Consider the following 17,111-nt stretch of genomic DNA (forward strand, 5'->3'; position numbering starts at 1 on the left):
TCCGACTAAAGAAAGAGCTATACCAAAAGGAATTCAGCAGCAACAAAGCTCCTTGTAAACTTACAATGATCCCAGCCGTCCATGGGTTCAGGAGAAAAAGAGCACACACCAGAAAAGTGCAAGCCAAGACCACGCTGATGGCCAGCAGCAGCCAATGTCGGAGCCCAACATATTGTTCCCAAAACAGAAATGGGTATCCGTTTGGATAACTGGCAAGTCCTTGATTAGTAAAGTTACTGCAGATATTTCTGACTTTTTCAATAGCTTCCACAAAGTCTGAAGTCTCACGCAGTCCATTGAGGTAGAAAGGAAATTGGGCGTATTCAATGGGCTCAGCTGCTGGAACTAAGCATAAAATAAACCAATTTAATAACTTCTAGCTTCATTATATACCCAGATTGTGTGATAGGCAATTGATAATGAATAGATTCAGACTTATTATATACCAGAAGTAATTAATCAATACATTTTTTGAAACTATAATGTTACAACTATTCTCATGATTCTGACAGAAAGATCCAGATTCAATGACTGGCCTATGCTGAGCTTGCTGCAATCGACAGCAATACTCCTGGGCCAATCTTAAAAATGGATGCTCAACACAGGCAGAACTCAGCACAACAGTGATCTTTAATACATTGGATCTTTAACATACATAAGTAATGGTCACTTTGAAGGAGTCAATACTTCCAGGAGAAAAAGGAGAAAAAAATAAATACTTATATTGCGGATGAAATCAGGGGATGTTCAAAATAAGTGGATGTTCAAAATAAGTGGTAGTTTATTAAGAAGGGAAACTTGGTCCCTCAATGCATGGAATTGAATGTCACAGTGGGCACCTTACCCACCGGCTAGAAAACTAGTTGAAATTGCTCCGTGTCTGTTTTCAGGAGGCCTAGTGGAAGTAAGTCGCAAATTGTGTACATACTTCCCTGTTATTGGGCTTCATGGCTTTCTATCAAGAAATTCTAGCACACGACAGATACTTCACTCAAGAAATGATAGCCAATCAGAACCAGTACTGCATGGTACACTTCACTGGGGTTTGCCAAAGGAGTCCCAGGAATGAGGTGACTGGGACAAATTTGCTGGGCCCAGCAAGGGAGTTGTAGTGTATTTGGGGGAGTGGGAGTGTCAAGAGAGAGGAAGAAGGATCACTCTGGGTCCCTTTGTTTCTGCTGGGGGATGTCATGGGCAAGAACATTCTGGTTATTTGTGGTTTTAGGAGCATGTATAATCCCATCAGTGTAAATATCAGTGATTGCAGGATCACGCCCTTAAGTGGCCACTTCAGGGTTTCAATTAATATCAGGGCATCCATGTTTCTGCCTGACCACATGCCCACCCCATTCCCCTCCAAACGCACTTCCTAGATAGTGTTAAAATTCATCCATTTTTTAAATTAGTAGGACTGTGCTAAGCAAATTGCTGTTATAAAAGAAAAACAATTTTATGTCTCTGATTTGTAAAATACTAAAATTATAGAGATAAGTTTTTTCATGCAACAAAGATATATGTAGTTTCATCAACTGAAACTTGCTATAAGAAGCATTATGCTACAGCACTTTTGACTAAGTGCTACAAAAAACAATCAATTAGTTAAACAAACTGTAGGGAAACCAGTTTATTGTTAATAAAATCATTCATTTCATCTGTTCCCAAATTAATTTTGCACACAATTAATTGCACATAATAGCTCAAATTAGGCAGAGGGCAATTCAAAACAATACCAATGTAACAAGCATAATATTCCATAACTTATCTACAAAAATGTGATTTGAATTGATATTAAAAATTTACATCTGGATGACCTTGGTGGCATAAAACAAAGAATATTCAGATCCAATTAATTGGTGAAAATAAGTACGATTATGCATTGTGACCTCAAAGCCTGTGTTTAAAATCAAAGTCTAAAATCACAATATATGTAGATTCAAAAGTATTTCTAAGTGAGTGACTTTCTTTTTAAGCAAGACTTTACCAAAAAAAACTCAACAAAACCAGCATTTAGTTCTTGCTGCTGTGTGTTCCAGACCCCGCAGGGTCATTCGACTGACTTGCTAAACATGATTTGCCCTATTATAATCTCAACTATAAATTTTCATTAAGACAAGACTTGGCTGGCTGCCACCAGGCTCCAGGGTTTGGAATACAGTGCAGTTTCATTATCCAATCACATTTTCAGGAGCCCATTCCACAGACCAATAACAGCAACTAGCAGGCAGTCACATAACTGAATCCGGAATGGAAATTAAATCAATCCAAGTTCCCTCCTTGAGACATAAAGGACCCCCTCCTGGCCAATACTCTCCAGAATTATTGTGATGAAGTACAGGTGTGCAGCAACCCTCATAATGGTATCATATCATTGACTAATGGGTATGCAAAATCCATGCAGTTTCTGAAGCAAGTGAATAATTCATTTCACTTATTCTACGGAAAAATCAAGTGAATTCTATAAAAAATTACTCATGCAATATTTTCTCTCACTTAACCTTTAGCTTTCTTTTTGTACTGGGGAGAGAGAATAGATAGAATTTCATTTGACAAAATGCTTAGGTTATAGCATCAGGATTATTCCTGTAATACTTTAACTGTACAGTTTAAATACTCTAAGTATAAGACATTATACTGCATTTAGCAAACAATTGGCCAGAGAATAATGTATGCTTTTAAAAATATTCTGTTTTTGATAAAAGGTTGAAATTTTATGTTGTTTCCGATATCTAATTGCTGAGTTTCAGCAAGGCTTACAAATTATTCTAACTAAATGTATTGTTTAAAAAGAAATAATGGATATGATTGAAGCAATTCTAGAAACCCATTAATAATTTTGTAGTGTAATGTAAGTTAGTGCAAATGATTTTCTCTTTACTAATTTCCACTGATAAAATCCTACTCCAGGTTGAAAGATCTTTTATAAAGAATTTTGGTCCATTGCCCACCATTAATACAAGAATTCTCCTTAGCTTCAATGGTTCTTCATTGACCATCACAGCTCTGATTGAATTTTCCCAGCCCCGAACAAATGTGGCAAGATCAGAAAAATGGGATTCTTGACATTGAAAAGTAAGTCTGATTTGCAACAAAGCTTCCTGGGTATGTTTCTGTAATTCACGCACTACATCATTGTCACATATAGCAGGTGCTAACAGCTTACATAGCGAACACACCACACGTGCTTCAGCCAAATGTCCATGTGTCCCAGTTTAAGGGGTGGGGGGTGGGGGTGGGGAGAGTCTTTGGCCAAATAAAGCTGTCAATTAGGGGATTCCACAGCAATCTATCTAGAACAGCATCCAATCTTAGTCCTGGGTTTGAACATGGTCAGTCAGTCAGTTAGAGTAGAGTCAAAAAATGTAGCACTAGAAAAACACAGCAGATACATTTTCCAGCGCCACACTTTTCGACTGATCTCCACCTGCAGTTCTCACTTTCTCTTAGCCAGTGGGAGCAGTCAGGGTTAGGGGTATCTTAATAGGGCAGCCTGTAAATTGGGCTGTGGTCAGTCCTGGGGACCAGTTCCATGAAAAGTCAGGGCTGTTATCAGGAGCTACTGTTATTGTAGGGAAGCTGAGGAGCTCGACTGTGAGAACTGGAGGAAACATTCTGGGATGCAGAAGGGACAATAATTCTGAGGCAAGGGATGAAACTCAACATACAAGGGGGAAGATGATAACGCATGGAGGACATCAGTTACCAAGGGTGTGGGATGGGTGGTCATCAAGTTAGCATGACTAAGCTGTAGAGCCAGGGCTCAGGGAGTAATGTTGGAAGGAGAAGATGTAATTGAAAGATTTGGATGGGAATATCTGGAAGCACTGTATTGAAAGGGTTGACAAAGAGTGCAAGGAAGAAAGAGGGGCCCTTCAATGGTAAGGCTGTGTCTGTGACTCACTTGGCCAAATGCAACCGGTGTTGCCATTTATCTTCACTGAATCGTAAATACACAATGAAAATGAGAAATGGTAATTGTCTCTATCCACATATGGAGTGAGCGGGTAAGTGTTGTTTTTCAGTCTGCACACATGGACTTTAGCTGTGAGTAATGTAAAGCCCTTTAAGGGGCAACTGCAATTATTAGGCACTTAACCTTGACCTGTATGGTGTATCAATAATTGTAATACTCTGCATATGAAATGCATAAAGTGTCCAACTGTGTGGGATACAAATCCTGGTCACAAACAAGCTTGACCACGACATTAGTCTTTACAGACTGATCGTAGTCATCTCTGTTAATCAGATAATCACAAAAGTGTTACAGCAGATCACAATTTACAAAGACAATCTAAGCTCTCACAGACTGTACTAAAACAAGGAGCTGATTTCCTCTCATCTTGAACTATAGGAATTCACCAACATGTTCTTATATGTAATTTATATGCTGCCTGGTCTTGGGAGATACAGGGTACAACTCATTAATTCTACCACACTTACACAATCCCCTTTTGTATGTGCACAGCATGATTGGTGTTGCATATATATGAGTAAGGTCCCCAAGGAATACCATGGCCCTCCTTGTTGGAGTCCTCCATGTCCCACTGTGTGGAAGACCATGGTAATCTGTCATTTGGGTGTGATATGAATGCTGACATTACGTCCCCACGCAGGAGCATTGGAAATGTGACTAAAGGATCCAGCCAGAGCAGGTGTCAATGTCACTGTGGCTGCAAGGCGCAAAGATGCAGAGAAGTTTTAGAGGAACAAATGTGTCAGTAAACCCAGACCACTGGCAACCTTCAGTGCTGAACAAACAGCCTCCACATGAAGAAATCAGAGCTGAAGATGCCCTCAAGGTGTGGAGGAAGGACAGGAGGCCCCGTGATTTATTGTCCACATTTGTATTTTCTCCAAATGAGCAAGGATCATTGTCACTAGAGACAGAGGATGTCCTGGGACAACATCACAGAACTGCATCAACTGCTGGAATTGCAACCTGAAGGGTGGATGGCCACTCTGTTCCACTGGCTATCAAGATGACAGCTGTGCTAAGCTTTTATCGAACTTGCTCCTTCTGAGGAAATACTTTGTGGAATCTCTCAATCCTCAATCCAAAAAAAAATCAAGGCTCTTACTGATGTAATTTGTGCCAAATCATACACTTGATCTTGTTTCCCCACACAGCAACCTTTGCCAACACAGCTGCTTCCCTCAACTGCAAAGTGCTATAAACAGTAAGCATGTGTGTTCTGGACACTATTTCACAGTGTGGCTCACTTCATTAACTAAACATGATTCTACTCCATCAAAATACAAGTCATATGTGATCATCTTAGATGTCTGTTCCATGTACTCTGAGAGTGCACATGACGTCTGTATCCTTCAGAGCTCTCATGTTTCTGCTACATTTTAAGGATTACTACTGTGACACCTGGGCTACTTTCTGGACCTTGGTTGTTGACTCCACTAAACAATCCCCTGACTGAGGCCAAGCATAGATAAAATGCAGCCTTTTCATCCACCAGAGACATGGCCTTCTGAAGATGAGGTTCCAATACTTAGATCAGTCTAAGAGGATCTTGCAGTGCAGTCCAGACAGTGTGCTGCATACTCCTAGCTGCTAAGTTCTGCACAAGTGGAGTAGGCCACAAGGAAATGTGATGGACACAGAAGACTGGGACAGTTCTCTTAGCTCTTCAGAAGTGGAAGATGAAGACATTGAGCAGAAGGAATGTCATTTTTATCACGATATAGCACTGCAGCATCACACGTAGACAGGACTTAATTGACATCTGACCTTGGAAGATTTGAGCTATAGGGAGAGGTTGAATAGGCTAGGGCTGTTTTCCCTGGAGCGTCGGAGACTGAGGGGTGACCTTATAGAGGTTTATAAAATCATGAGGAGCATGAATAGGATAAATAGACAAAGTCTTTTCCCTCGGGTGGGGGAGTCCAGAACTATATTTCATAGGTTTAGGGTGAGAGGGGAAAGATATAAAAGAGACCTAAGAGGCAACTTTTTCACTCAGTGGGTGATACGTGTGTGGAATGAGTTGCCAGAGGAAGTGGTGAAGGTTGGTACAATTGCAACATTTAAAAGGCATCTGGATGGGTATATGAATAGGAAGTGTTTGGAGGGATACGGGCCAGGTGCTGGCAAGTGGGACTAGATTGGGGTTGGATATCTGGTCAGCATGGACGAGTTGGACCGAAGGGTCTGTTTTTGTGCTGTACACCTCTATGACTCTAAGTGGGCTGGGTGAAGTGATCATTCATTGACTGTAAATTTGTTGTTGCTGGAAAGGAAACTGCTTGTTCCCAGCAGCAAATACAGCATTTTTGTTTATTTGTTTTCACTTTTGTTCAATAAAGTTTAACATTTTCCCTCAACATGTGATGATCCCACATTGAGCAATGAGAAAATGTTATGCTGCACTGAGTAAAGAGCAGCATTCCTTCAGACAAGCTCGTAACATGGTATGGCATGAAGAATGGGTAACCTTTCTAACTCAATTCTTGTAGTTTCAGTTACAAAGGCAGTCAAGTGATTGTTATGGATGTAGTTGGGTGTGTGCTGCCCCTTTAAACGACTGAATCAAGTGACTCAGAGGTGGGAGCTGGGGAGGCAGTCTAGACCTAACTGTGGAGCTGACAGGACGCATATTTAAAGTATTCCCTGTTCGGGTTTACCCTCTATCTACCTCACAATATACCACAACATAATAGTGATGATGTAAAATACCAAAACGTGTATGAATGTGAGCTTCTGTTTCCAATGAAGTGAAACCTGTGCCACCCGTGTGCCCAAAGAAGCTTTTTTTTCTTGCCCCTCTCCCCCTAAGTTCACTTTGAAGATCAGCTTCTGGCTAGCAGCATATGGCCTGATACACAGCTGGGCTTCAAAAATGTCACTGACAGGAAAAATCTCAGGAGATCTTAGCATTGGCAAGTAGTTCCACTATCGGCAAGAGCTTGATTGCACAAGCTAGGCATCATAGAGGCGAAGAGAAAGTGAGGACTGCAGATGCTGGAGGTCAGAGCTGAAAATGTGTTGCTGGAAAAGCGCAGCAGGTCAGGCAGCATCCAAGGAGCAGGAGAATCAACGTTTCGGGCATGAGCCCTTCTTCAGGAATCGAGGCGAAGTGCATAAATAATAAGGTGAGAAGCAGAGAATTATGTGAAATAACCTGCTAGACATAATCAAGAGGAACCCTCCCTGAAATCCTTCTCAAAAACACACCTCCTTGAAACTCCCCAAACATGATAATTAGCTGATTTTGGTAAAATTTAGCTCCATGTATTCTACGCACGTGCACTGAGTTAAGTGTGGAATGATACTGACAGCACAATATCATGACTAAAATCTAATGAAATAGACTGTTCACCTAATCCTGTTAGTTACCTGCCTGGTGAGTTAGGTTACAATTAACTCTGTCACCATCAAGAATACTGGAAACATATGGTATGTCAAAAATTTACAAGTAGGTAATTAAAGGAATTTGTTATTTTGCTGTCAACTGTTGATCCATGGAATTGAGACTGTTTCAACTGCTATTAATTTGTTTTTTTATTAAATATGGAATAAAATATTTCTACTGACAGGAACCTACAGTGAAGAATTGTAGGCGACCTGAAATACTGACATGATCGGAGCTACATATTTGCCTTCATGAAATCTCATTTTACATGTTTCAAAGCACAAAAATGTAATTGCTTCAGTTCAATCTTCATGAAGAACATGACAAATTAAGATTAATTAATATGATGAAGTACAACTGTGCGGAATGCAAGATAAGATAAATCTGTTTATCATATCTAACAAAGCAAGATTATTGAATACAGTGTATAAGAAGGCACAATTGCATGTGGTAAATGATACAGTAGGCTTGTATAAAATACATGACAATATAACAGAATGATGCACAAAACAAATGCTGTTTTTCATGGATTTTCACTTCATATACCTTGATTTTATTTCCCATTATTGTTATTTGGTATTGATACTAGAAATAAGTATTCAAAACACATTTTTTTTTCTAAATTGTCAATGAAAACTGATTTTAAAAGACTTCTTCTAATCAATCTGGTCAGAGATGTTATTACACACTTTTGGAACAGGTAAGACTTGAACTCAGGCCTAAGGCCATTAACTACAAGCATGCCAGTGAAAGTATTTGAAATTAAGAAATTAATTGAAATGGTTGAAGGAAGGGAAAATGGTAGACTTACTTTTGAGTGCAGTTTCTGGCCTGTCATCCGTCTTGTCGTGCACCCATTCTGGAGGGTGTGGGCGAATGTTGGCTTGAGATGCAGCATAAGCCACAGGGTCATTACTGACCCAGGCAGTCAGGTAGATGTAAAAAGCATTTGGGTTGATGATTCCATCAGCACTCACTAGGCGTTGTTTAGTCAACTGTAACCAGATGAAAAATTATTTTGAACACATGAATCTTTTTTGTTTCTCTTTCATCAACGTGCCTCATCACCACAGAGCAAAAAAGAAACAACTCAATTGAACATATTGCTTAAGCAACACAATCTTGCCTTCGCACTTCTCACAGGACTGAATCTCAACTATTTTTTACTTCAACATGAAGCTACAATAAACATTACAAATACTTCACTTTGCAGCAAATTCCCTTTAAGAATTTTAAGTATCTATAGAAACAATATAAAAGCTAGAATAACAAAAAAAGAGAAAGAAAAAAACTTGGCAAGAGTCCCTGTGCACAGTTAACCTCTGTTGTTAACACTGAAGGAAATGCCACCCAGCAAATGGAGGAGAGCTATAAAAATAAAACAACATCTGTACAAATTTTGCTAGCACTTGCTTCTCCTGACCTGTGTATATTCGGAAAATGCACCATGCCAAGAAACAGACAGAAGCGAGATCCTGCCTGGGTCACCAGGGGGGCAATCATCTTTTGAGTGTTCATCTTGGACAAGAAGCAGAATACACTATAGTGTCACAAAGAAGGGTCTACTGTTGCCAATTTTTGCACTTTTTGGTAGATGTCTGAAAGGTTAAATGTTAAATTACATTCATGGAAAATATGTATTTTGTTGCTTTAAAGCACACTGGCCATACTCCCAATTTCAGGTCTTTTTGAATGAAATGAAACACAACTGTGACAGAAGTACAAAAAAAAATTGATTTTCAGGCTCTGGATTCAATTAATCCACAGGATATTCAGCAACTGTATGTCTTCAGCTGTATCTGGAATCAAACAGTGCAGCTAGCAACCCCTGTGGGCATGGCACACTTTTCTCCCTCCCAGGCACAGGAAATTACATCAGAAGTTACAGGCCAACACTTTGTCCCAAAAGCTACACCTAGTAAAGAATGAACTACTGTATTTACCAGGGTAAATATCATTCACATTACACTTTTGTGACTTATTTCTTTCAGTGTTAACGGGTATGCTGTGGTCTGCAGTAAACCAACATGTTTTACACCACATAATAACTTTAAACAATGTACTCTGTAAAACTGTCATCTTGAATATGACGGGCAAGGTAGAGAATAAGCAGAACCACTCTCCGCACATTATTGATGGGATTCTGCCAAAAAAACAGAAAAAAAAGACAAATGGCTTGAACAAGAACCTAATTGCTTTTTCAGTGCTCAGTACCATTCCACAGAGATTTCACATTTGTAATGAAGGCAGACAATAAAAAATTGTAATTCTGTAACCTTATGTGCAGAAGCCATGTGGAGAAATAATGTATTACTACAAAAGGGGCCACTAAAATGTTTGAGGAATTTTGGGTTCACACTCAGCAACTCAGGAGACAAAAGAAATTTAGCGATTTTCTCACTCGTCGACAAAACAGGCGTTGATATCTTAAGAAAAGCCCTTACCTGACTTAAGTCAGTTGGCCTATGCCTGTTGCCAGTCTGAATTAACAACTTGTATGCCAGAACACCACCATCAGAACCATTTTTATAACTGTTGTGAGTAATCTTCCCAGCTTGCCATTCCCTGTCAAAAGTGTCTTGCAAACCTGATGAGACAAGAGGGTGAAATGTTTGTAAACAGCAAGTTAAACTCCAAAGCATTTTTTTAACTGTCACATACTCTAGTTAAACTCGAGATGTGCTTTTACTGAATAGTAGGCGTTTACAGTTATAGAGATCGACAGCACAGAAAAAGGCCCTTTGGCCCACTGGATCTGTACCAGTCGAAAACAACCAGCTAACTATTCTAATGCCTCCGCTGTGAGCATTCTAATGGAAAATGTATGAAAATGAGGATCAATTTTCTGTAACAATCTTCTTTTTGCTTTGGCAAATAGCTGAAGAATTTTTGTGAGTTGGAAAATTTATTGAATTTAAAAGATAAAACAAATATATCATTGAACTATATTGGTCACAAAGGTCAGAGATCTGATTCTTGTTGAAAATGCCTGTTTGTATGTGTAAACTTGTCCACACTAAATGTTTCCTTATTTACAAGTTCACCTAAAAAAGTGCACTAACATTTGTAACAATGGAGTGTCTGAGGTGGCATTCCCCACTGCTCCACCCCCGAACTGAATTGCTGGCTGCTTGTCTTTAGGCAACAAATTGACAGATGGCAATTGAAAATTTCCCCCACAGCTCCCAAGGCTAAAAGATTGGGTAGGCTGATTAGGGTTCTTCTTAACTGCTGTACTACAAACAGCATTTGTACTAATTCAAAATTTGAACAGCTTGGACTTGATTGTGATGCATCTTGTGAATGAACAATTTGTGAGGTATTTCAGACACATGCATGAAAATTGACCAGGAACTGTAGTCAATTTACAGTTAGCAGTATTACATTAGCACATGCATATCAGTTCCCCGATAAGAACAGTACATTTAGCTGAAGACAGTTGTAGATTTTGTAGGGATGAGGATCCTTAGAGAAGAAATTCCAGTAGAATTACAGAATAATTGGCAGAAAAAGTATGTTAAGAGACATTTGATATTAGATAAGGCAAATTGGTACCACAGCAAGTCCGTTTGGTAGCCTGCTGCACTCACAGCGGAGGGTCTCAAGTTTATGACTGGAGTTCTACATATAGTGAGCTTTGTGTCTCAGTTGGAATGTTTTGAAAAAGTGTAGAATAGCAGCAAGGCGTTCCCTCTTCCCAAAAAAGCACTGAGGAGGCAATGCATGGCACAGAGAATCTGGTGGAGGGGGAAGCCTGCTTCACCCCAATCTTCAGTTAGGTGGTTGGCAGGGAGTAAAATCACTGCACATTTAAAGAAAAAAATGAGAAAAATAAAACAACATATTAAGAAATAAAGATCAACTGAAACTTATACAAAAGGCACTATACAAGAAACACCACAACTTGAATTTAAAAGTAGAAGGGTCCACAAATAGGAATAAACAAATTGTATGTTGAATAAAAAACAGACTATGGAGAGTGACTAAAAGCTTGCTGAAGATGGATTTTGAAGGGATTTATAAAAAGGAAGAGAGAGAAAAATACATTTGCAGAATTGTGGAGAAATTTAGAAAGATGCCATTCATATTAACAATCTAGAGTCTGGGGTCTTAAATTTGCTTTGCAATTCATAACATACAAATGCTTTATATATTCTCATGAGACTCCTACACTGATATTATAATAGAGGTGTTATTTTGTTGTTTTACAGAACTTGATACCTTCCCTAAAATAGCAAGAACAGAATTACACACTAATAATATTAAAATTCACTCAGTGCAATTTCAAAGCCATTGATACCAAGATATTCCTATGGGACCAAAAGTTTAAAGGCTGAAAGTTTAGAATCTAAAGTTCCAATTTTAACCCAATCAGGCTAGCAGAATTGCTGGTCAGAATATGCCCCCCCCACCACCATGTCTTCTCCATCATTTTAATTTGGCTAAAGCAGATACGGGTTGCCTGCCCCAAAAGAACAAGGCCATTTTCAAACTGGCCTGTTTCATCACAGTTATATTACTGAGCACGCTTTCCAACATAGCTACACTTAAGGAGAAACACACATGTTATGCCCAGTGAGACCAAGCAGGAGATACCAATCTTGGAAAAGGTTCTTTTTAAGTCAGGAGGAGCAGAGTTTCTTACCTGCAGTTTGTGATTCACTGCCCAATGATCTTTTCCTATGCCCCATTCACATGTTGTCTCCAGGGATCACCTCAATGGGAGTAAGCTGATTGTCTGAACACCCACAGCCATGTGAAACTTAACTGTTGCCCACTAACTTTGATGGTATTTCCCATTGCACTTGGATGAAGCCAATGCCTGGATCACACACTCCATTGAAGTAGGTTATTCACTACTCGCTTAAGCCTCCTGCGCCAAGTAAAATTTATCCTTAAACATCTTTGAGCTCCCTCCTTATTTGCTTGTTTGAAGATGCCTAATACAAGAACTCCCTGATCATTAAGCTTGTAACTGTGTACAATACGAATATTATATTCATAGTAACCTTTTCTGATAGCAACATTACACAGCCAAATTCCATGGAACAGACTAAAGGAAAATATGTTCAGCACAGAGAGAAAATAGTTTGAACACACAAGTTAAAAAGTAAAAGGAACTCAACCGTTCCTTGAGCACAGCATGAGTTAGCACTGTGTCCTCAATTCATTCCATCTGTTTGACTTGGGCAGCACTTACAAGTCGTGATATCTGTTGCCAGCACGTGTAAAGATCACAGCCAACACCTATTCACTCTCAACTGTGATTTTCCTCTGCATCCTTTTAAAAAGCATGGAAGATCACTTGCTGTTCCAAGCAGGTAATTTGGATCAGATTTGGAACAGGAAGCCACAACCCTGTACAACGAGCCTCTGTGTGAGCAAATGACAAACCACATACCCGGACGTTTAGACCCACCTCACAGCTGCACTGAAGCTGTAATCAAAACCATCATTACAGATCTGATAGGTTAACTACAGCTGTAAGGAGATAAGGCTAAAGAAGCCAGGCACAAATGCCATTGCCTAAGGGCTGAACTTGCTTATTCCAGTTTGAAAAAAAAATTCCCACATAGGCTGCAGACATCAACTTAAAACAAACTGGTTTGAAACAATAGCAGCAGCTTCAAAAACACACACTGCACACCTGCCAAACTTGATGCACATTCCCTGGCCCAGCTTGGAATGAAGAGGAACCCATTTGTAAATACTACCTATGTGGTTTCAAAGCACTTTACTCAGTGTGGCCTTGGCTTGCACGCATAGCTTCTCTAAACAATGAATATTCAACTGGATTATCTTCTAACTCATCAACACAAACACTCAATGCCACAACAGTAATGAACTTTATAACTACCTGATAACAAAATACACCAATTTACAGAATTTAAATACGGTGCACAGCTCTTATTTTTTTATTTTTAGAATAAAGATCACGGGAAACAAAATGTTTCCAAATTTTTACAATAAGATACAGTATAAAACACTCAATGTTTTGTGTTGTCCACCTCAAATCATAATTTCACCATGCTAATTTCTCTTTGATCCCAATTGCTATTGGAGCCCTTACTACAAGTCATTCCTTACTGTGCTTCTGATATCAGCTCAATGCAACTGTTTTGCTGAGGGATCAGACTCTGCTATGCACTGCTAGCAGCATTTTCTGATGTGGTAAAACTACCATGATATAAAATTCTTGCCAGTAATTACAGAAATAGTCCAAAGCTGGAGTGAAGCAGCCACAACAGAAGTGGTTGAAAGAGGTGAATCAGAGAATGGAACAGAATGATTCTGGAGAAATGAATGGGAACTCAAGTATCATGGTGGTGAAGAAGGCAAGTTTTCCCAGACTTAACAACAAAAATAACACATCTGTAGCCTTTCAATAGTTTTCATCAGATCAGTTGAGCCTGAGCTGAACATCAGCTTGTGAATGAAAATATACATGTACACACTCTGACAGACAACCTCTGGCTGATCTTCTTCTCCAGATTTCTCAGATTGGAGGTGCTGAGGATAACTGCAGCAACCCAGCACTGCAAATGATTTTGTGATCTCTGAAGACCTTTTATTACTAAAATTCGTAATTCAACATGCAGTTATCTACAATATTCTAAAACTAATCTCTAATTAATGGAGCAGGGATTTGATTTATTGTCTCTGGGAGAAATGCAGGCATGACACTCCTTGACTGAACCCCTTCTGATAGATCTTGCAGAATGTTTCTAACAGAGGCACCCGAGACGTGCCCCTTGTGGCATGGCAAACTATTGCTACAGGGCAAATCAGGAAGCCTATATCCCACCCACAAACTTGGGTAAAGTAAACTCTGGAACTCTTTGGTGGCAACATCTCAGCACTTGAACTGCAATGTGCCAATCCCTTGCAAATAGTTTGGCACCAAACACACTCCAAACGATTTCAATTAAGATTCTAAATGACAGACCGTGGCACATTTCTCTATACCTAAAAAGGCTTTTGTGATACTTTTATCAAATATACATGTACATTGCTAAATTGTTATTCTTCTAGATGAACTTCAAAAAATCGATACTTTATGCATCTGCCGCAACTTGAATTGAAATAACTATTTTCACATAAAAAGACACATGAAGGTGTTTCACAACAACATAAATAGACCAAAAAATACAACGTATGAGTATCGATTTGGTGTTCCCCTTCAGAACTGAAGAAAAGCTAATAAATACTCGCTTGTTTGAGGCTGTGCAACTCTATTAGTTTTCTTTTAACGAGACAATAAGTCGAGTAAGTGAGTATAATATTTTAACTTATATATCTGAATCTAATGTTTTAAAAGAAGATAAGATTGTTATTATTACCTTTTAGCCAGTTGTGAAAGTAGTGCAGCCACATGTTTGGAAGCTCTCCATTATCTTCCAATAAAATGAATTTCACATTTCTGAAGCTTTTGTGGAGATAATACAGCAGGTGCTGAGCACTGGGATAGTCTGTTTCTTGTTTAGTTACGATGTACATATTATAGAAAGAGAAGTATTTAAACTGCGCTGCGATGAAGTCATATTCTCGTGTTTCACGAGGTACAATGTCAGTAAGATCCAGACCATCTCTGACTGTTGTGGTTCCATACAGACTGATCCCAAGTAAACCCAAAAAAAGCAATGTGACCACAATCTGCGTCATAAAAGATAAGAAAGGAACAGTCAGGTTGAGAACTGAACAGAATTCACAGGGCTTAAACATGGAAGGAACTGGACAGGATTAATTAAGTACAACACTTGGTGATAGCCCAAATAAACAATCTGATTATGAAGGATCATCAGTGGTAATTGTTAAGAAATCTCACAAGTGACTTTGGCAGATGGTGTTGAGCAGAGGTAATGTTGTCATGTTGCAGATGCACAAATGCCAGGACAATTGCAGTACCTTAAGGGAACTTACAATTAACATTATCATAGATAATATTATAGAGGCAAATCATAGCACAATCTAAAGGTGTAACTGCAACTGTACATAGACTTTACATTTTTTAAAAACCAAATTTTACTATCTAAATTGTCCAAAGTAGGAGTTTTCTATACATGTGGAAATAGAATGTTGTGATGTATAAAAGGTATATACATTTTATATATCTATGTTCTGTCTCATGCAATAATGGTTTAATCTTAGTGGTCAACTCTGCATTAAAAATCGCCAGATATGGCTCAAGATTCTATTCTGGCATAATAGCCTCTGTCAAGTTTGCTGCAAAGGAAGACAGTGGGATTAGAAGGTACACAATTTGCTGGCCTCTATGTAACTTGGAGCCTTCTTATCGAGCAGTTGAGTTTTCTGTTTCTCCTCACCTCTTTTAATGCCCATATAGATACCCAAGGAGGTCACTTGGTCTAACACATCCCTCCGTACTGGTCCATTCCCTTACCCTTTTTGCTAAGCTTTTCCTTAATTTTACAAGTATCTATCCATTCCCTTTTTATTGGCCAACAAGAATTCTAGTTCAACTGCTGTTTTTAGTGGAGCATTTCATGTCCCAACAACGTTGTGAAAAAGCTCCTAAACATCTCCTCTATTTATTGGTAATAATGTTAAATTTATATATAAAAACTAAAAGCAGATGCTGGAAATCAGAAATAAAAACAGAAATTGCTGGAAAACCTCAGCAGGTCTGGCAGCATCTGTGCAGAGAAATGCACAGAGAAATCAGAGTAAATGTTTCAGGTCCAGTGACTGAATCATGTTTGCGTTAAATTTATATATGTTTATCAGTGAATCAAGAACCACATGCATGACAAACCTCCTCTCCCAATAAAGATATGTATATCTGAATCTTTGCTTAACTCTTTAAAATGTTCCAATTTCATTCATATCTACTTCTCATTCCTCTTAAAATACACACCTTACATTTCACTGCATTAAATTCAATTTGACATCCATCAGTCCAAATTCTTGATTTGTCTATACCTTCCTGAAGCTGCTTACAGTTTTATTCACAGTTAACCTGGCCCTGTTTTTGTAGTGCCTGCAAATTTTGTTACTATCCTACCTGCAGAGCCTGCCTAACTTGGATTTGAACGAGAGATTGGATGATTTCCTCTGCCATGTTGATGCCAGGTTGCAAAGTTCTGAAAGACCCCTCATATCTACTCAGAAGATTGAATGCAAATACTTTTTCATGACACTAGATTAAATAGTATTTCAGCCACCAGAAAACAAAGGTAAGTGTTGCGGCTCTAATACTCACCTTTGTTGTTCGCTTTAGCAACAGTGGTGCATAATGCTTCTCAGCGAAAGAAGAGAGAGTCCATTTCGTGCAGGGTGGATCTACACAGTTACTATTGGGGTCTGTAAACTGGGAGAGAAGATCTCGTGTTGAGCTAGCAGTCTCTGGGCTTTGAGAGCTAAGTGAATCCTGTGTAGTTGTAGTGACTGGTTGAACAGATATTTCAGATCGAGGCTCAGCAGTTGTATAGTAAGCTTGGGTGTGAGGATTGTACTCCGTGCGTAACTGGACAGTAGACTGCATGGTAATTTGAGTCTCATGGGTAAAATTTTGATTGATGTATGGTGGTGGTGGTTGGCAAGGATGGTTGTCATTGGTATCTCTATATGCTTGTGACTCAATTTGAATCACTCGGTTGGCACAAGGACTAAAAGAAAGAGAACAAACATTTATGTTATGGCAGTGCAAAGGTGACATTCACTTTAATCCTCCAAGCTGTTCATTGTTACATCTAATCATTTACAACTTTCATTCTACATGGAATCCAAGAGATC

General features: G+C 39.0%; 1 protein-coding gene across 3 annotated transcripts in view; it reads right to left on the reverse strand.

The window, feature by feature from the left end:
- ptch1 (patched 1) overlaps positions 1 to 17,111 on the reverse strand; it is a 93,794-nt gene that overhangs the window by 16,607 nt on the left and 60,076 nt on the right. For all 3 annotated transcript variants that reach the window (XM_043713459.1, XM_043713450.1, XM_043713469.1), the window contains exons 14-18: positions 16,579 to 16,984; positions 14,699 to 15,011; positions 9,803 to 9,945; positions 8,170 to 8,353; positions 65 to 345 (exon numbers count right to left, since the gene is read on the reverse strand). In XM_043713459.1, the coding sequence (XP_043569394.1) occupies positions 65 to 345; positions 8,170 to 8,353; positions 9,803 to 9,945; positions 14,699 to 15,011; positions 16,579 to 16,984 (1,327 nt within the window). The remainder of the gene's footprint in view (positions 1 to 64; positions 346 to 8,169; positions 8,354 to 9,802; positions 9,946 to 14,698; positions 15,012 to 16,578; positions 16,985 to 17,111) is intronic.

Source organism: Chiloscyllium plagiosum, chromosome 2, assembly GCF_004010195.1.
Source record: "Chiloscyllium plagiosum isolate BGI_BamShark_2017 chromosome 2, ASM401019v2, whole genome shotgun sequence".
NCBI lineage: Eukaryota > Metazoa > Chordata > Chondrichthyes > Orectolobiformes > Hemiscylliidae > Chiloscyllium > Chiloscyllium plagiosum.